This window comes from Rhea pennata, chromosome 4 (genome assembly GCF_028389875.1).
Source record: "Rhea pennata isolate bPtePen1 chromosome 4, bPtePen1.pri, whole genome shotgun sequence".
NCBI lineage: Eukaryota > Metazoa > Chordata > Aves > Rheiformes > Rheidae > Rhea > Rhea pennata.
Genome location: NC_084666.1, coordinates 61780196 through 61801839, shown reverse-complemented (window position 1 = coordinate 61801839; position 21644 = coordinate 61780196). Strand labels below are relative to the sequence as shown.

General features: G+C 35.2%; 1 protein-coding gene across 24 annotated transcripts in view; it reads right to left on the bottom strand.

Moving 5' to 3' along the window:
- Positions 1-1674: 1674 nt before the first annotated feature.
- CAMK2D (calcium/calmodulin dependent protein kinase II delta) overlaps positions 1675-21644 on the bottom strand; it is a 169868-nt gene continuing 149898 nt past the window's right edge. For 18 of the 24 annotated variants that reach the window (XM_062574072.1, XM_062574056.1, XM_062574060.1 and 15 more), the window contains 5 exons: positions 11383-11458; positions 10196-10290; positions 8427-8655; positions 4269-4318; positions 1675-3723 (listed from right to left, as the gene is read on the bottom strand). In XM_062574072.1, coding sequence (XP_062430056.1) covers positions 4312-4318; positions 8427-8655; positions 10196-10290; positions 11383-11458 — 407 coding nt within the window. In that variant the 3' untranslated portion in view covers positions 1675-3723; positions 4269-4311. Of the gene's footprint in view, positions 3724-4268; positions 4319-8422; positions 8656-10195; positions 10291-11382; positions 11459-21644 lie in introns of those variants that run through there. The other 6 variants (XM_062574078.1, XM_062574073.1, XM_062574075.1 and 3 more) reach the window with 1 other exon arrangement.

Sequence of the window (21644 nt, the reverse complement as noted above, 5' to 3'; positions counted from 1 at the left end):
GGAGAACATTACAAATGTTGAAAAAGGATTAATACCACACTGAAGAAATGGTCAGGTTAATCTTTGGGACAAGGAACTCTGGGTTCTATATACAACTCTAGAAGAGAGATGTTTATCTTCTTAACTATGTCCTGTGAGCCTGTTTTCAGACACTGGAACCAGTCTGATTCCTCCAGGTATGTGTATAGTGTATACTCAAGATTTAGGAAAGGGATATTTTCAGCCTCTGGAACATTCGGTATTCCTTCCTCACACTAAAAAAGCAAATGCATGAAAGCACTGGGTTCCTTTTTGTTCAGAACAAATAGCACCTTCTTGTGCTCTCCTAAGTAGAAAAAATGATTACAGAAATCCACCAGGAGGCAGCACATTAAAACATTTGCCCTATAAAAAGACATCGGAAACAATAAAAAAATTACCCTCTCTCAAATCCTCAACCTACCATTTGGTAAATATATTCTCTCCACCCCCTTTCTAGTCATTATGTTTTATACGCTCAACTCTTCGTATCTGCATACCTGTATGTTAGTAGTAATTCCAGTGTTTTCAAACAGCTTATTGCAAGTTTGCACAGTTAAGATGGAAGTCTGATTTCTGGAACAGTATTAAGTGAAAAAAACAAGTAAACAAAGTAGGTAGAAGTGATATGACAAAATATAAAGCGACCCAACAAACTAAACCACTTTTACTTTCCTTGAATCCTACTGAAATATTCTAAATCTCTGAGCTCTCTCATAACCATTTTTTTGTTTATGAACACCCACACCCACAACCTACACCATATTTATTAGTATGTATAAAAGCTGTCATTTAAGTTTATATATATTTAATATATTAAAAAATACATTATATATAGAATACACTATATAATTATATACGTAAATATAAAAATTTATACATTTTTATATTTAATTTAAATTATATATATTATAGATAGATAAAAAGGCCACCAAAAAACTATTCTTTAAGTTCTGAATTTTTCATAAACCAGGAATACCCTCACTCCTTCAACAGGCAATACACCTGGATTACTGTCACACTGAAACCAGAACTATAATCTGATTCATAACCATGCTACTCTTGCGACAGAAACAATCCAGCTCTGGATTCACAACCCATGAAAGATGGAAGCTCTGTTCTCTCCTCCGCCCACTCAGCTCCTCTTTTCTAATGGTATGAAGGACTCTTTCCAGTTGTGGCTCAGTGTAAGTTGAGTGCCTAAAAATCACAATAGGTATACAGGAGCGTTTTTAAACTAGTGTATTATTTTACATCCTGATTATTTATGTACTTTCAACCAATTTTAAACTATGTAACTGTAAACATACAATAATGCTCCCATAGCATCTTGTGTTACAGATCAAGCAATGGAACATAGTAAAAAGGCTACAGAGAAGTGCAAACTACCTAAATCATTTCTAAATATGTATCTACAAACACAAATACAAGGTATGTGCGAAAACCATCCAAAAAAGTACAGCATAAACAGTATCTAGTCAAGTCTTCAGAAAAGGCAGATTAGAAAGAATTAGTCAAAAGACAAATCAGGAAAGCAAAGTTTCGAATTGCAAGCTGGGCTTTTAAGAGACTGTATCTATGTCTTTGTCTTCTCAATTTAAACAGACACTACACATTCTCCAATGCAAATTGTGAAATTAAAACACAAGCACAATGTCAGCAGAAATCACAAATTTATTAATCCTTAAATATATCCATCATTTACCATTATGGCAAGAAATATGTACACTGTGTCTCATGGTAAACTGCAGTGTTCCAAAATGACAAAGATAAGTGTATAATTCAATTGTGGTGGAGAGAACAAATCACAATTTCCTCACATCTTGGTGTGGAAGACAAACTTGATCTACAGTAATATGTCAACACCACATGCTATGTTAGAAGTATAAAAAACCACCTTACACCTAATTTGTTAATTTTAAATACAGTTATGCCACTTATAGCCGCTTCACGAAGAAAGTAAAAATTAATGAGAAAAAAATGAGGCCATTACTTTTTTCACAGATCCCATTGGCAGGTTAATATGGCTCAACACATTTATTGTAGATGCTTACTTTAAATATATATTGTTTAAAATCGTGTAGTAATTATCAGAGAAGCTTAAATCCATCTACCATACATTCACTAGTAACAACATCAAAATATTTAAGAACTGCTTTTGATCAGTAATCAATACAGAAAGGTGAAATTATACAAATTAGGAAGTTTTCCCATTTTAAAAACTTCCAGTTGCAGAGTTGCAAATTGTTAACTGCTAAAAAGAACATTGATTGAGATATCATGCACTATACAGCACTGAAGAAAACAGTTAGCCCTGTTGGTAATAAAACAATTAACAAATGAGAAAGAGAAATAATCAATCCCTGTATTTTTCTATTAAAACTGGAAGGGAATAAATCTAAATGCTTGCAAGAATATACTTTCACAGATACATAAGGGAAGCAAAAATAGTCCCTGTTAGAAAGTCTCTGTTCTAAACTGATATGAAAGCATTCCCTGCACAGTGTACAGATTTTTGCAGAAACAAACAAAAAGCCAAAATAAACTGCTAATGCTGCAAAAATTGTTGTCCTTAATATTGTACACCGTGCATTGATTTTAATAAGCCAAGAGGAAAATGGGGGGGGGGGGGCAGGGAGAGAAGAGGAGAGAGGGAGGAACAAATAAACCTGTGGTAAAGTGTTACAGTTTTATTACAAACCTGGTGTATTCATAACGTACTTCCAGAAAAGCAACAGCTATATTGGAAAGTAAATAAACTCTTCATAGTAAGCTTTTAAGGCCTAATATTTCTAGAGTATACTAGCCACATGATCGGATTATAGCTTAAATAAAATTTTAAAATGTTCCAAAGCCTCCTTAAATTTACAGTACACCCAAAAAGCGATAAAAATTCATTTTTCTTTATCCATTTCAATAATCAGAACCTGCCCCTCAATCATCACTTAGTTCCTCACAATTTTTAATTTTGCTTTATCATCCAATATAAATTTTCAGTTACAATAGTAAGAAAGCAAAGGTGAAGACTCAAAGAAAGAAAAGAAGTTGCTGACTAGACAGATCATTGACAGTTAATTCAGAACTGACCAAGCCAGCAAACAATGAGATTTTTCCAGTTTACACAGACTAATAACTAAGAAGGCTTCAGCTGAAACAAAGCCAAGATATGATCACTTCCACATTTATCAGCGATTTTGTCCATCTGCACGCCACAATAAAAATCTGTTTAAAAGTAACAGAGTTGTCAGTGGAAATCCTATCCCTTTCTACCAGAAGCAAAGCAAAATCTAAGAACCTGGGGAGAAGGAGGAGTCAAAAAACAGTTCTTAAAAAAACAGGGTAAATGTATTTTTGAGGGATTTTTTTTTTTAATAGACAGGATAGTTTTTAAAGTTGTCATGTCAAAACTTGGCATAAGTGGAGAAAAAATGACAAATGTATTCTGTATCTACTGCTGTACACCAAATGTTTGACATTTATGCCTTGCTAGTCTCTATTTGCATGGAATATCACCTTCATTGAAATGTTAACAGTGTAGAGATGAAATATGCAGCAAAATGGTGCATCACAAATGTGTTACATGAAGAACCTTCACAACTTCATGCACTCAGAAACATGCATGAAGAGAACAGGATGGCCAAGATGGTAATCAACCAGGCGCACTGGGTACAGATAATGCAAGAGCAGCACCGCTGATATTTTCAGCTAGAAGGAGGAAAGAGGGGAAAAAAAAGAAAAAAAGATTGCCATTACTGAGGTAACATCACCACCAGATAACAATACATGCTCAAGTGTTAGCCAATACTGTTAAACAAAAATCTTCTCCAGATCATTTAACACAATACTGCAAAGAAAATCAATCAAAAAATCCCCCAAACACCCAGGAAAAGCACTCTTATTTTTTCAAACCACTTTACAGACGTTGTTAATCTTTACAACATATCAGAGAAGCTGTTAAAGGGAAACTGAGGCAGGTCATGAAAATGCCTTGATCAGTTTCTCAAAGGAGGGAGGTCAGAATTCAAAAGCGAACCCCCCTTTCAGTTTAACTTGCTTCCTTAACGTGTACATTACAGACACTGCCAGACCGAGATTCTCATACAAAAATTGAGGTGAATAGCAAGGAAGAACCAAGTGTCACTTACATACAAGACACAGTAGAAGCATTATGTAAACAAAAAAAAATGAAAGAAAAGAAATGTATAAGAAAGTAGTTAACTAATTCAGTTTGTTAATATTATTTGCATTACCGTAGCATCTAGGGGCTGAAGTCATGACTGGGATTCCACCGTGCTAGGCACTGTACAAACACAGAAGAAACTCTTTATTTAAGCATTATTGCTGTTTGGTATTTAACTTATCAAAGTATAATAAAGTGAAAGGTGTGATAAGTGAGTGAGTATTAGCCTGGGAGTCTGAATCTAGTTTTGGGAGTCAGTCTGAGGTCCAATAGCCCTTTAACTGCAGGTATTTTACACTACTCTTTGTTTATATGCAGACACAGTTCTGCAAAAATACATTAGCACAATAAATTCTTAAGAATACTGAATACAGAGAAAGATCTACTATCAATCAAACTACCCAAATACAGAGAAGCAATAGACTAGACAGAAACTAAAGTTTGTCAGTTGTTGCTGGTCTCTCTCTGTGAAAAATACAAATAAACCTTTTATAGAAATAGACATAAATTTGTGCTCTTATTTATCTCCAAAATTAACTGCCATATGGAAGCATCTCCTTTTTTGGTACCTACACTTAGCAAAGAGCTTGATTCTGTCCTCAGCTGATTACAGCTATAATAGCTTTTGCAAGTTCTTTAGATTTCAAATTTTTCTTCATACAATGTGTGTAAAACTACTCCATATCGATAATAATCAAATAAATAGTTGTAAACTTCAAAAATTTAAAATACAAGATGAGAGGAACAATAATATGGAGCAATACTTTAACTATACTTCCATCATTTTCCAAATGAGTTATTTATACACTACTGGTTTCACTGTTTACTGGAAAAGTAAAGGTGAACTTCAAGACATTCTGTAAGATAATCATGACACTAAGATAGTCATGATAGTTATGGAAGGTGAATCCTGACATGGTACAACATGGGAAGCTACTAGTTAAACTTGAGAAGGTGGGGATTAGAGCAAGAATGCAAAGTAAAATAACTGAAAGAAAAATGACAATGCTTGGGCTGAAAGGAGAACCACCAAGGTACAGCAGACTCACTACTCTTTGTTAATGACCCGAGCACATGCAATATGACCATCTCATGTAGTTCATTTACACAAAGGTGGAAGGCATTACAAATACAGAGGAAAAGGCTAGTACTGTACAAGAACCACAAAATAGCCTTGAGGACCAGCTAATCCACAAACATTATGTTTAATAACAGGAAGTATAGGGCTGCACACTCAGCCGAAGTTTATATAAACTCATTGGTTGGACATGACTAATAATGTGATACAGCTGCTGAAAGCATGGAACTCATAGAAGCATAGAAATACAAATACATAGAAATAGAAATAGAAACACTTCTCTTATGTTCATCTAGAACATAAGAGACACGGCATTCTTAGCAGAGAGAAGGAAGCAACTGTGAAGACAAATACAGCCTTGCTAACACCTGATCATAACTGTATGCAATATTTCAGATGAGCTTAAGCTAATGAAAAGACAAACCTTAAGCCAGAGAAAACGCAGCAGAGAGCTATTTAGGTAACTAGGAAAACAGAGATTCTATCATACAAAACCAACTAAAGAAGCATGTTTTATTCACCCTACCAAAATGGAAGATAAGAAATGATCTTACTAGACCTGCATATAAAAGAGGTCCTATCTGCCTATCTATCTCCAGTATTAAAGGAGAACAATGATGAAATAAGAATAATCAAGGATATATTGTGCATGTCAAAAATTTAGGCTTGATAATAAGGCTTTTAAACCCTCTGACTTTAAAATGGGGGTTAGGTGAGGGATCTACATGATGATGTTGCCAGTGCTAACAGAGGATCTATCTATTGCTGTACTGTAATCTCAGAGCATCTCTCCTCAAACCCTTGCTATGTGCTAAGGCTTTGAGTCACTACTTCTCCTATGTGACCTTTCCAGTTTAGATACATTCTCAAAATCCTGAAATCTCTTCTTCTGTCTGACTCTACAAGCTCAAATCAGGCAGAAACACAAGCCTGTGGGCTCAAAAAAGTATCTCTCAGCCTCTTTCCTCTCACCCATTCCATCCTTAATAGCGCCAGAAACATTTTTTTTTTTTTTTTAAGACAGCATGAGCAGCAGTAAAGAACTGATATTTTATGAGTCCTGAACGCTGTCACAGCTTGCCTTCTCTCCTTGTGTGATCTTAGGGCCAGGAGTTACTCTGTGGTAGCTAGACGAACCCTTTAAATTCCAGAGAAACTCCATCTCTGACAAGTGCTCATAGCAGCAGTAGGTGCAGAACAGAGCACACAACAACCCATCTCACATTCTACATGTTACATGAATATTGAGGCTCCTATTACAACACTTGTACCTCAAACAGAAGGAGATGCAAAATCTATTCAGCACAGAAATTTTGTTCCCTTCTGGTTTTGGTGCCTAAGAATAAGTGTAACAAACTACCTTGTTCTTGTAACTTCATGATTATTTCCTATAAATATGCTTTAGAGTAAGTTAAATAAATTAAGAAGAAAAAAAGATCAACACAACACACAAACAAAAAATGGAAACACACACACACACACACACACACACACACACAACATACCACCCCCCCCCAACACACACACACAAAAACCCAAACCAACTGGAAAAGAGAGTGCTCCCTAGGTTCAGTGCCTGCCATTCTGACATAAACGCTTACTGCCCAAGGTGCACTGGGCCAGGTCAATCTGTTTCACTTATGCTTACTGCTCCTAGGGGCACCAAGATTCCTTGACAAAAAGTTCCTTTACAAAAACACCAAAAAATCTCAGTAATATTACATTTCAAGCATATATAACTACTCTTTCAATATTATCTGTTCAAATACTGGCAGTGCAGCTGGAATACAAAAAAACCCAAAGGATGACATGGCTGCTGCTCCTACTGGGTTCACAGTTGTAAATAAAATACAATAGTTATTACTAGGTAATCAAACTACTCCCCCCCCCCCCAAAAAAAAAAAAAAAAAAAAAAAATCCAGGATTTTATCCTCAGTGAAATTCAACACTTTATTCTATTATATTCCTCATTTGATAGAATACTATTTCATATGGGAGAATATTGTTGCAAGAAGTCAATTTTAGGACATGATGAAGTTGTAAAGATGAAATCTAAGCTCTTATCATTCGTGCTGGCAAATTCAGCCATTATCCACACTAAGACACATTATACAAATGTAGTTATATCTTATATAAGATACAAAGATATAAGATATATGGCAAGGTAAAGCCTATACCAGTGCTGTATAATTTGGAAACAGTTTAATGCAAATGTGTCTACTCAGGGAGGAAGTCAACAAGCTTGGGCCCCAAGGGACATGGTAGCATTAGGGAAAGCTGCAGGCAGAAGAAAAGCAAAGGACTTAAGCAGAACCTCTTGAAGAATCTGTGACTCTTCATCTTGTTATTGCAACTGTAAGTGTGGACTAATTTACACTGCTGAAAATCTGACTCAAGGAATCCAGGAATTTTTGAATGCCCTCTCATACCCTTGGTGACTCAGCATGCAGAGATGCTAGAATGAACTGAATAGATAAATGATGACAACAGGAATTTGAAGTTTACCTAGTTTACTATGTTTCCCCCATAGGTGGGAAATAACTATGAAAAGGTGACTGTCTAGCAGTTCACCAAAGGGAGTGTGAGAGAAGAGATGAGAATACGATAAATACTTGTATGCCTTAATTTATAAAGTAAATATATAAATTGGCTCAAATCAATTTGGAGAAAACACAGCTAGGCCAGAGTGGGTAGAGATGGCTGGGGATCATGGAAAATATTGCTCAAATTCTATTTTTTCAATAAAATGTTACCTTATCCCTTGATTTTTTTCCAGCCAGCTCTAATAGCTCCATATATCCTATCACTTTTTATTCCTTCTGTCCTCTCTGTTTCGTCTGATGAGATTGTTCGCTCCCATTTTGTGTGACTTTTATCAGGTGCTAGCTACATTAAAATATTTTTCTGCTTTTCAAACTCTTAGCTCAGGGACTAAGATCAGTAAGCATCACGGTTGAAAATGACAACAACAATCATTAGTAAAAATACTTGCACAAATACTATATGCATACTACTGACACTGCATAAATGAGCACAAAGAAATTATGTTATCAGGAGGACAGTTTCATAGGCTTTAAGGCCAAAAGCAGCTATTGGACTATCTAGTCTGACCTATATAACTTAAGTTTGTGGTTTGAAATTGTTTCTTACTTGATAGGTACTGTTGGTGACCCTGAACGGTGAAAGTGAACATTCTGCCATTTCCCATCACGACGGTGCCAGACCCGTGTTTCCTCTGACTGCATAGTCTTTGGCATCCCACTTCCATCCATGTACTGCGTCAGTCGTATATATGCAATGCAGGCAGCATCATCACCCACAAGGTGGACATGAGGATTGAGGATAATGGTGTGGATTGGCTTATTACTTTTGGATAAAGCTAGGAAACAAACACAGAGAATACTTAGTAATAAAAATACTAAGAGACTAAGTAATATTTAGTGTATAGATACTAAGTAGTAAATATATACTAAATAATAAAAACCATTTGCTGATAATCACGCACAACTAGCTCAACTATATTGTAGAAATGAGTACAGCTGCAGCAGGAAGTATGATTTCTGCTTTCCATTAGAAAACCAATCGAATCTTTAATAGTGTATATTGTTTTATCCATGTAGGTACCAAACAAGTTTCAGTAATTGTCCATAAACAATTATTTCACATACACACACACACACACAAATAAAAAGATACAGTATTTCCTTTTCTTAGATCTAGGAGTAAGGTCTTGAGAAGAATCCCAATACATGGTTCTTAATAGTTTTAATGGCAATTAACTGCAAAATACCTTTTTGAATGCTAGTGACAAAAAAGGATTAATTTAGCATTTCTTACTATTAAAACTACCTGATTAGGTCTCTGGTCATATTTCAACACGATGATCATACTGGTGAGATGTTATACAATTGGTTGGGTATCCTGGTGAAGTGCAAGCTGTTACCATGTGTTTCATTTCAGTAAATATGACTATACTTAGAAGGCTCACCATCTTGAGTTTCCAGTGGTCACTACTGTGTCTAATGACATTTGTAGTTAATATATATAGTTAATGACCTTCAGCTTTTTACTAACGCCTGTGAGATACTTTATTAAGTGCTGATATCTATAAAATTAAAAAAAAAAAAAACAAATAGAGGAAACGAAAATAACAATTTTAAGGTAAAATATGAAATAATCTATTTTAGATATAGAACAGAATTTAGGAATACCATAATCCCATTTTATGCTCAGACATTTCTCAGAAATTCCTATATGAGCTAGTATCTTCACCTATAATATTTTATTTCCTTTTGAGTCAAATCTGCTCTAAGAGTTACCTACAGAACATGATCCCCCAGAACTTTATTAAATCCAATCATTGAATAATTTTTCTTTTTTTATATAGCAGACATGTTTTTATTAAATATATATACAAGCATACAGAGACCAACACAAAAAAAGATCGTTGATCAGATCCTCAGCAGTATAGACTGACTGACTGCAGGGTCTTCCCCAATGCATCAAATAGTAACAGCTGTTATAAATGCAGTGGAAATGCTGACTTTCAGTCGTAACTCTCTAGTCACATGAATTAGCGATCTTCCTTGTAAATATTCTTAAACTGTGATATTCTCTTTCAGCAATGGAAAACATTTATAAGAACCACTTGTCTACACATCTTACTTTTCTTTTACATATCTTTAATTTCCCTTTCCAAATACCTGAACTTCCACTACCTAAAGTCCCCTGGGATATCTGAACAAATGCAGCAGAAACAGCGGGAAAAATAGATATAGTAGAACTCCAAATGAAAAATAACAACCCCTCTACCAAAACAAATGACACAAAAAACAATCCCAAACCAAACTGCTGATGAGCAAGGAGACACATTCACATGGAACAGATGAACATTTACAGAGATGAAAATGGATGTTTACCATTTTCAAAGTAAAACCGGTGAAAGTCCATCCCTTCTACTAGGTTACCCAAAGCTTCAGGTTCAAAAGACGTAAGGCCTGGATCACAGATTTTTCTGCGGAAAGTAAAAAACTGTTGCAATAAACACACACAGTTACTAAACACAACATTGGACAGATTTATTTCTAAATGCCTCCTTTATTCTCATTGGGAACGTTACTTACATTTGACATCACACTGTAAAAGAATGGAACTTACACAAACAGTGTAATAGGAGTTCTGGTTTCACCTTAATCAATAAAGTTTAGCAATTTACTTCACAGGGACCAGTTTTAAAATAACTCATCTTTTGACAAAAGACTGTCAAAGACAGTCCTACAAGTCAATGGTACTATACTATCAAATTCTAATTTTGTCTCTGAAAATTGCCTACCTCTGTGCAATCCAATGGCTAACACCATTATTTAGGTAAGATCTTTATTTTTCTTCAATCTATTAAAATTTAGATAAGAATTTGGAATAAGCTCCCACTTAACATCTCTACAACAAAGGTTTTAACGCTATAATATGAAATGAAAGTGTTGTGTTGGAAAATTTTTAAAAAAGCTGCCTAAGTCACAAGAAAAGCACAGACATTGTTGAATTGTGAGGCTTGTGCCACAACAGGGCAGAGTCTACCAACAGAAACACAAGAGAACAAAAGAAATGTTGAAAAGTGCTTACGATGCATCTTTTCTCTATTTCTTTTCTATGGTAGGAAGCAAAGAGGCACAATGATGGTTTGTGACTTTGCACAGAAAAGTTGACAGAAATCAGCCCATTTTCGCTCAGCAAATTCTTACACAGAAGTGCAGTGTTCAGTAGAGGCAGGCCATATGGTCTTTCATGCTTTTTAGTACAAATGGGATTCTGGTAAGTACCAATCTCCATATATGATAAATACTTCTAAGACATGAGTTTACTTTCATACATCAAGAAAGATCACTACATATTTTGTGTCAGGATTACAGTCCTGGCTCACATGGTCAGTATGCTAGATTTACACTATCATCTCCTATGAAATTGGCAATCAGGCTAGCGTAAAGCTGATGCAATGCAGTGATGAACAAATCCTATTTTTCTTGGGGGCACTGCAGAATGAACTTTACGAAGACATACGTACACTCACACACACACATCAAATCTTCTCACTCTCTCCAAAACTTACGTGTATGCTTCAAAGTCCCCATTATTGATAGCTTCAATCAACTGCTCAGTAACCTTGATAATCTCTTGCTTACGAGCTAGAGAAAGATATAAACACAATTCTTAAAATGGAAAGCAAAGCAGAAAGTGACAGCTGAAAGGTTGTCAAAGTAACAGCCATATCAAAGGTATTCTGTCATTCCTCAGTTGATACAACTACCATTTCTCTTCCTCTTCTATAACCATAAGACAAAACATTAAATTATTGTTTTACACTATTTTGGCCTCAGCATGCTCACATATTCATGAGGAAATTAAACACACATCAAGACCAATAATCAACTTCCTATCATGATTCTGATCTTCTTTCCTTCAATGAAGGACCTACTGTTTAAAAAACAAAACAAAACAAAACCCAAATCCCTCAAAGCCCAACTCTTTAGTCCAAATTAAAGGAAGCTGATTATCATTTCATAAATGATGAACTAATGATTCACATGCACATGGACACTTTTAGCTTGTAAGCATATAATGCTAATTTTCAGAAATCTTTGCAACACTTTTGTGTACATTTAAGTACACCAGAACTTTGGCCAAAGATGTATATTTAAGTAAAGAGAAATTTAGGCTCTGAACCTAAAATCTAAATTGTTTGGTGCAAAGCACCATGGATTTCACATAATATGTGCACGCACCTACACAAGTCTAACTACGATACAGTGACTTCGGCGACAATGATTGTGACTATGCTTTGCTTGTATAATGCCTAACACATCTAGGTTAAAATAAATCTCAGTCAGACCATTTTGGGATACTACAGTACAACTATTATTTAATAATAATAAATCCTAAATAGTAACAGAAGTATAATAAAATAAAAACAACTAGCAGAATATGTATTTTCTCATGAGACTCTTCGAACTCAAGTATATTTCTCCTTTAACTGTTGGCAAAGAAATAAGCTAGCAAGTCAGTATTTTTTTTATATTGATAGTTACACTAAAACAATATCAAATAAACTTGTGCTGCATTATGTATTAATATTATCACTTACTCTAGGAGAACAAAGTATTAAGAAAGCTTCAGAAAGCAGAAAACTAACTGGCTTCACTTTGAAAACTGACTTCTACCGTTAGAACTTGCTTCTTGAGGAACTGAGGCTTATATTTTTATATTTTTGCACTGTGTGCTTTTCTTCCTGTAAAGTTCAACTTTACACTGTTAAAAGTCCACCCAGAGTGGCACTGTTCTCAGATAAAGGTTCTTGTAAGTATAATGCTAAGCAGGCAAGGCAGAGAGCTCTTACTGGTACTTTTGCAAGAATTTAATATATGTATATTAACCTATCTTTATTAAATTGCAGAACACAGATGTGGAAGATTGAGCTTGAAATTAAAGAGCTGTAAGCAACCAAGTTTTACAAGATCCCTTGCTCAAGAAACAAACTGCCATTCTCCTGTACATTCCTGTATGTGGACTAGATAGTTAACATAGCTATATACATGCACAAGTGTGTGTGCACCCCCCATATATATGCAAATGTGCATGTCATGTCAAGACCAAAGCACTGAGAGAGCTTACATTTTTCTTCAAAAAAAAATGTTGGGGAGCAAAAGCAGAATATAAATCTTAAGTGACCTTCCTACGTACTGCAAGAACTGGAATCATTTTAAAGCACTTCTCCATTTCTTTTGTGCTCCACCACTTCTTTTAATAAGTGAAGAACTAATGGATCTCCAGATACATTAGCAAATGCATTAGCAGATGCAAAAAGCATCAGAAAGAAACCAGAAATGAAAGAAGTGATGGAGAAAAACAGGACATAAAATCTAGCAAGATTTTTCTGTGATTAATTTCTGGCTACTAGATAGTATTGCAGGACAAGAACATTCAAAGTATTAATTGCCTTATTTTTCAAAAGTACTGTGGAAATAACAAAAAAATTTTAATGAAGAGCTGTGACTTTGCCAATCAGCAATGGCTTTATTGTCATATGACACAGCAGAAACTGTGGACATGGTATGGCATTATCAGCACAAGCCAAACGCTAGGACGGTTCAGTATAAGAGATAATGGTGCAGTGTTTGCAAATGCTTGCAGAATGAAAGCCAGATTATGCAGACACAATGTAGTAAGGAAATCATGAATTTTGCATGCTACATCTACTACATATATAACTAATGAATTTGAGTAAATAACCTGGTAACAGAACTCAGTAAGAAACTACAGAATTACAGATTATTAAATTACACAATGGAAAGTGATACAAAACTTCCCATAACCTGTACAAAATCATGAGATCATGTTACTGGACAACTCTTAGATTAATGTAAGTCATAAGAAGGTCAATGTATGTACTGTAGTTTCCACATGTAAGAGACACAAAACTGCAAGGACACATTATGATTTTACTTGCATCTGTCTATACACTTGGTTAGTGAAAACTGACAATATGACTTCTTCGCTGTTATCAGTTATTTGTTTGCCACATTTTACAATTAAAAGTCCATAGTTAAGTTACATGTTATATACACTTTGACAGGGAAGAGCAATAAACAGTGGGCATCCGTATATGTTCTATTACATAACATTTGGTGAAACAAGCCCAATGGATTATGGATTTTTTTTTCTTTTAAATAAACAGTGTGCAACAGCTCAACTTAGTTGGAAGGTAACTCAATTCACTGTCATCTGTTTGTGCCTGCAGCAGTATGAACTAAATCCATTTGGATGGCCGAAGCGTCTCTCTGTGAATCTTTTGAGATTTGATTTTATTCTGAATGGGAATGGAAATTTTTGCAAGTGTCCATTTTGAAAAAAAAAAAAAAAAAAAAAAAAGAGTTTTAGATAAGTCAAGATGTGGTATTTTGGCCATACCTTTTATTTGTACTACATTACAAGATACAAATCAACATCAACTTGAAAAGTAAAAAAGTGAACCATATTGCTAAAATTGCTTTTCTTTCTATTTTTTTCTTCCAAAATTAAATTGTAGTGAAAATGATGTGTTTTCATGAAGCTTTCTGACAGGGGCTACCTATCACTACAGAATAAAGGTCCAGTAAAGTTTCTTTGGCGAGTATTAACATGTAGTAGAGCTGTGTCTGCTGAACATAAAGAACATCCAATAGGAAGCTCTGCAAGCCAGCAAAAAGGGTAAGTGGGAATATGGCAGTATCACTGGCACAGCTCAACCACTGACTCCAGCAGCAGTGTCAGTCTTTCCAGCACTTGTGGAAAGACTTCTCAGTTCATAATGGGGACTGTCACAAACAGAAAGATGTTGCCACGTGATCTGCCTTCCAACTTTCTCAAATTTTCTACAAAATGACGAATACCACGTGAAACTCAGTATATGAAAACAACTATACTACTCTTTCCTTTCAATTACACATTTATACATACATGTACAGAAGCCGCCCAAGAAAATTAGACATCTTCATATTTAGTGAACTGATAAGTAACCGCATAGGGAGGAAGTGACTAAGAACCAAAGGCATAAGCGCAGTGTAATTCAGAAGCTGGAGTTCCAGAAATATATTACGCTGTGTGCAAGATCACCCTCATTCTCAGTCCTTAATTATTTGAAGCCTCAAATGAACACTGAAAGAATAAGACAGTCAAGAACAGGACAATATAAGATATTCAGTAACATCAGATAACAAGGAACAGCTAAAATCTCCATAGCAGCTGTACTTTTACACAAACTATCGATTTTTTTAAAAAAAGTATTTTGTATAGGTATGTGTGTAGGTGCAGGGATAGAGAATACAAATAGAGCCCAAATGTATTTCAGCCTATAAATATATTGTCTAGGAAGCGGAGGTTTAGGCAGGGAGGAAGGAGAAGAAAGCTGACAGGAAGGCCGGGGAAACAGGGAAGAACTAGGATATGCTAAATAGAAAACTGGGAGGAGACTGGAAGGCACAGAGGGAAGAAGGAGAAGAAAACGGAAAAAAGTGTGGCTTGGTGACAAGTGAAGTGTTATTGTTTTATTCCATAGGGCAAAGAAGAAAACTGGATGGTGCTGAAAATGAGCTGAGAAGAGTTGGATACTGGTGGGAACACAGTTCTGCTATTTCAGACAATACTTGACAGAACTAACAGGCACTTACTAAAGTGGGAAGAAAATTACCAAATTTTTCTTATAAATTTGATGGAATCTGTGTAGAATCTGTTTAATTTTTAATTAAAGAAACACTGATATTAGTTATATTTCAGATGCCTTTATTTTGTATACAGAATAAGACTATAATATTTTCTAGCACTAATACTTTGCCAGAAATAGATTAGTGTTAATGAAAATAAAAATAAGCAAGCTTCTTACCAACACAGTTGCAACATCCATCACAATTTCTTAAAACAAAACTTAAAGGACAAAATGAAATCTGAAAGGAACTACATGCAAGCAAGCTCACTGCATGGCCAGCTTTAGAATGGCTGTTTCCACAGAGTGATATGCTTTTAGTCAAACTCACAAGATACAAAGATATGTGCTCATTTACGCTATCACTGAATTTGGCCCTTTCTCTGAAGCAGAGATAGGAAGTATTACCCTAAGGAAACTGAAATTACCAGTGCTGTACTCCCTAGATCATGAAAATCATCCTTTACTGCAGGTTAATAACAATGGTTTTAACTGGTGTTTTTTAATACGAAAAGTGCTAATTATTCTTTCTCTTTAAAATACCATTGTATGTTCAGAATGTTAAGGGCTGTATTTAGTCTTAAGGCACTTAGGAGTTTATTTAATAAACAGCAAAAATACTCTAAGGTACAGCAGAAAAACTCAAAAATCAGTAATGGGATTCTATAAAACTAGTTCAGCTGCGTTGTGTAAGGGCTATGCTGAAGAGTTGAGTGAAAAAAAGCCCGTACAGACTTAGAAAATGGCATTGGTTTCCTATGACCTATATAACAACATAATCTCTAGTGAAGGACTACATAGCAAAAATATATTCAGTGTTTTTAAAACAACTGAGGTGTGAGGGGACAGCATTGTTAACTAGTGCTCAGGTATTTTTTTGGAAACTAATCATAGCGAATATATTTGTCAGTAACGAACACTACTGAGAGCTACATCATGTTGCTTACACATAATGTGCACTGATCTTCCCCACCATCCAGTGGCCACTGGAGAGAGGCTGAAGGGTTTGTAGTATTCCCCCAAGCCTCCTCTGAGCTCCCTGACTGTACTGAGTTGTCCTCTACAGCCTGTCAGAGGGGGACTGTGTACTCCAGCCTTCAGGATCCCTTGCTGGTTTGAGAAGTAAGTGATTAAGAAGACAGAGCCACGGCCTCAGGTATTCTCTTCCTATATCTGATAAGCAGCTCTCCAAGGGAATTCTATTCTAGTCCTCTGAATGCAAGATGTACAGTCCTAGTCCAAGGCACACAAAGATAGGAAACAATTTTTGGGAGTAATTTCTGTGCAACTCTTCAGGCTGAAGACAAAACCTAACCCAAGACAAGTACCAATATTAGCAGACAAGAATTTTATTACCGGATTTTAATATTCAACATGCATAAAGCAAATCAGAGAAATGTTTCCTTATAATCCAGATGCTGTGGTTAGGTGTAAAACCTGGCGGGGGGAATGGTATTGAGACCTACTGCAGTTCCTCTTCACTTGATTAACTCATGAAAAAGACTATAGAGTAGCATAAAACTACCTTAAAATGGCAAACTTTTGTGGAAAAGATGACTTCTGCTTTCTTTGCTCAGTGTACAGGTGAAGTAGATCCACTGAAGACACAATCATGGACCTACTCCGTAAATATAAATTTTACTCCATATAAAACAGAGATAGTGAGTTAAGGTAATGAGGTATTAGCTGTTCAGAAAAATGTGACCCTTGTTCCTTGTTTTGGTAAATGAGCAGTGAATATGTATGACTAACACAAAGGCAGTTTAAAGAAAAGTATTACAAAGATGAGCAAAAAAAAAAAAAAGAAAAAAGAAAAAAAAAGAATGAAAGAGAATATATTCTGGTTGGCTAAAATTACTTCTGCAGAACTGTTGTTAGTACATATTTTAACTTTAAATGAGTTATTAATAGTGATATTTCACTGTTTTTTTCTCAAATCAGCTGCGAGGTTGGGATAATCTTTGATAATCAATTGAACACCATTCATACGAAAAGCATCTATTGCACTCTAAGTGCTTTAATCCCACAAAGCGCAGTTTCTCAACTAATTAAATAAAGTACCAGAGAAAAAATTACAATAGCGATAGAAATTGTTATTCCTGGAGGAAACTGTGGAGCTTTTCCTGCCCTCCTGTAGCTCCAAGCAGTATTAGTAGGTTCACTCTACAAGAATCACAAAGAATCAGTATTTTAGTATTTTAATTGAAGAGAGAAAGTATAGAATAAAAACGAGCTGTTGCTATGTGCAAATAAAGTTTTCAAAAATAGAGATACTAGATACTACATGTTTAGTGAAAAACACAAAAGAACTCCTGACAAGACTCACCTCCATATTGCCCAACACATTGTTCAAAACTGACACCAATAGTGTTTTTCTGAAATAATTAAAATTCCTTAAAGTCCATTCAGAGACTGAAGTATTTTTTTACTCTACATGATCGGCTGCATAATTACAGTACTGGAATGGTTATTAATTATGGGCACTGATTTTACAGAACTAGGAATTCTCTGATTTTAGTGTTCCTTGGTTTCTTTTAACACAAAATCATCCTAACGCACTAATGGTGATTTTAACACAAAATCACCACTTTGGACTTTCAGAAAAGTAGCCTCTTATCAAGCAAGTGCAGTGCAGACAGCACTTGCAATAGCATCTGTGAGACCCATGGCAAAGTCCAACTATCCTCAGCTTTCAACTAATAGCTAAATCAGGAAACTGCATACCGCTTACTATCGTTTTGTTTAAAACTAGTAACTGTGACATCCCTGCTAAGCAGCAAAGTATTTTTTCAGAGGAATGAGGTAACCAGTTTATAAATTAGCACATGAACAAGGAGATTATTAAAATAATTCTGCTTCTTAGTTGCTCACGTGTTATTTTTCAACGTTAACACTCTTAAAACTTTTCAACTCAGTGCTCTTAACTACATACCTTTGTATACATCAGATGGAATTCATCTCATCCAGTTTTAAGCAACTATAACTACAAACAAGTGAGTTTGTCTCAACTCCCCTCCCTTACAGTCAATGGAGAAAAATAAGAACTTTCTGAGCACAATTCATCTTATCCTAAAATAGATATCTAAAATTGGTGTGACTCATCTGGCCTATTTCTCTGCATTGACTATAAAAGAGGTCTAGAGAACTAACTTAAATATGGGTATCTATTTTGTGACTATCTAAATCTGGAGAGACAAATCCTTCCCATTTTACCCAGTACAGTCCTTATCAAGGTGACCTGCTAAAAACAAAGGGCACAGTGTGAGAGACCTAGCTTCATTTGTAATCAGAACAGGGTCCCAACAAATAGCAATTAGATGGAAAGCATACAGTCATTAGTTCTATTTCCATACCTTGAAAATAACTGAATTTGAAAAAATGAGGAGCAGACTAGAAATTTTATCCTGCATTGTAAAATGAATTCTGAGTATGTGGATGCACAATGTCATTCATCAACTTTAAGCATCTAAGAATCACTCAATATTCTTCTTGCTTTCCACCTTCCCATCACTACCTTAGCAACAAACCTCACGCAAACATAGGGTGAATTGAGTTCTGTGCTATACCGAGCTAATGCTGAAGACTACTTCGGTTCTCACCTTCTTATCACTGTATCATTACAAAATGGCCGTCAGACGTGATTATTCATCCAGTTAAATTTTGGAGCTCTTCCTATTTTCCAGATAGTTTTGTCATAAAGAAATCGCATATGCCTCTGACAGCCTGGAACCAAACTTTCTAGTCTGACTACACCATATAGTTTTTCTTCTAGATTCTCAAAATTTGCTTTCTTAAAATGAAGTTGCTGACTTGAATTCTCCTGTGATTTAATTTGAATTGAATCAAATCATGATCGTTTGAGCCTATGTCATTCTCTCTGACAAGCTCAGTATAACACCTCTGTATTTCACAGAAAAAGTTTCAGTAGTACTAACTTGCATTGATTTTTTTTAATATTGTTCACTGCAAGTGAGACTTATTCATATCTGTAAGAATTCAGCTCTTTATAGTAGTTATTTTCCAATCTTTTTTTCTGGCCATCAGTCTGCCAAATATAAACAACTCCAATAGTTCATAATAGTTTTTAACAGTATCACAGAGATCTCTATAATCTGCCTCAATATTCTATAAACAATCGTAAGTACTATCCCAACAAAACTTTATTTCAGTATGATTTTAGCCCAAGTGCCTTCATTTTCTGTTATCCATGCCAGGCATTTTTACCCTAATAGCCTATCACACCACTAATGTTGACTTCAGGGTATTTATTTCTGCCTTTCGTGAAAAGTGTGTATTGTTCGATATATTTTGTTCAAGTTATCATTACTATTCTACTGATTTCACAGTCATGTTTCATGTTCTCTAAAATACCTGGGCTTGCTTCCTTCAGCAACAGTTTCAATTCCTTTAGATATACTTAATTTTTCCCTTCTTGCCAAGGTTCCTTGCCCAAACATTGTAAATGTTGTTCTTTAACCACATTCAGGTTTGTAGTTGAATCAGGTACTGTACCATTGCTAATGGCATCTCTTAGCTAAATACATTTTTCATCTTTATTAGTATTTATGCCTGATTTTCCTCCTCACATTTATTAAAAAAGATCATGGAAGACTGTCTCAAGCTTCTCTCAGCACCTCAAAATTAAGTTTTTTTTCTTGCACTTGAATTAATCCTACCATTTGTGGTAGAAAGTAGGTTCTTTTGTTCTTCTGAATTTTCTCAGGTCACAGGACTGCAGATTCCTTTTAAATTTAAGGCTATAGAAAACAGAGACTATCACAACCATTTCTAAAATCATATTACACCAGAATTTTACTTTTCAAAACTGTAGCATAATTTAGGACAGATAAGGTTACATTTGCTGTGATCAGTAAAGTTAGTCAGTGAAGTAACTTAAATACCACAGCTATTGGGAAAAGGTACTTCCAAACATAAAGAATAAAAGATATAAGTGAGTCTGGTGCATATTCAGACACTGAGATAACATCAGCTGTTTTGCCTTATTTTGTCCTGCTATTATTGTTTTGGCAAGCCTGAAAATTCTATCTTCCAGAATCATTCAAATATGAAAACTACAGCCTCCTGCACACAGCTCTGTAAAATTCAGATCTGTAAATCATTTACACAAAACTCGGCTGGTAGCCTACTACCAGACATATTAGTACCACCATGTTTCCAACTAGCAATACAAGAATAGTTTCCCTTAATGCTTCTAACTGAGAAGAATCAGGATAACATTTAACAATTATTTTGCATAAAGCAGGTGATTGTTTAATTGCATCATCATGGTATTACTTAAGTTGAACTCTATCTGCAGCTTTTATAGGAGTTTTGAGAAGTTTATTTTGTGGAACAAAGTGGTGAAGGACCTTGCTTGTCTCTGCAATTCAGTATTGGAATGAGCAGAATAACTGAGATTGTTCACTTTTCTAAAATGTCATAGTATCTACTATGCCACTTGTATACAACACTTGTTCAGGGAAACTAAAATAATTCACTTTTTCTAGGTTTTTATGGTCCTAAATTCAGTAACAAAGTATTTATTAACATCTACCTTTAAATATTAACAGTGGCCTTAGCACTCTTAACTATGGACAATGAAGCAGGGAATGTAAGGCAGTTAGAATTCAAATCTGAAAATTTCAGAATATATAGTCGATTTTCTGGGCATATATACTACAGAAGGAACAAAACCCTTATAAGATGTGCTGCTGATAGCTTTGAAAGTTATACAAGTCTATACCTTTCTTATTAATTCCTCCCATTATTAAGGGAGGACATAGCTAACGTGCAGCTTGAGCTGTCAGTATTTGTAGTTCTAGTTTGTAACATAGTCATGGTGCTAAAACTTCCTGACAAAATGTAGCATAAAGCTACACTGCAAAAATAGTTTCTTCTACTCTCTGTGCAAGCAAGCCCATACCTGAGAGTCCACTGTCACTGTGACAGATTTGTTATTGATTTCCTCATGTCATTGGACAGTCAATCCCTGATCAGTGTTTTCACAATTACAAAAAAAGTAATTTGATCTCCACTTGTTTAAATAGTAATATAAAGAAATAACAGTCATTTTTCCATTGTGCAGCTGTGATTCATTTGTTAGTGTCAATGGACTTCCAAGCTGCAAATGCCTAACT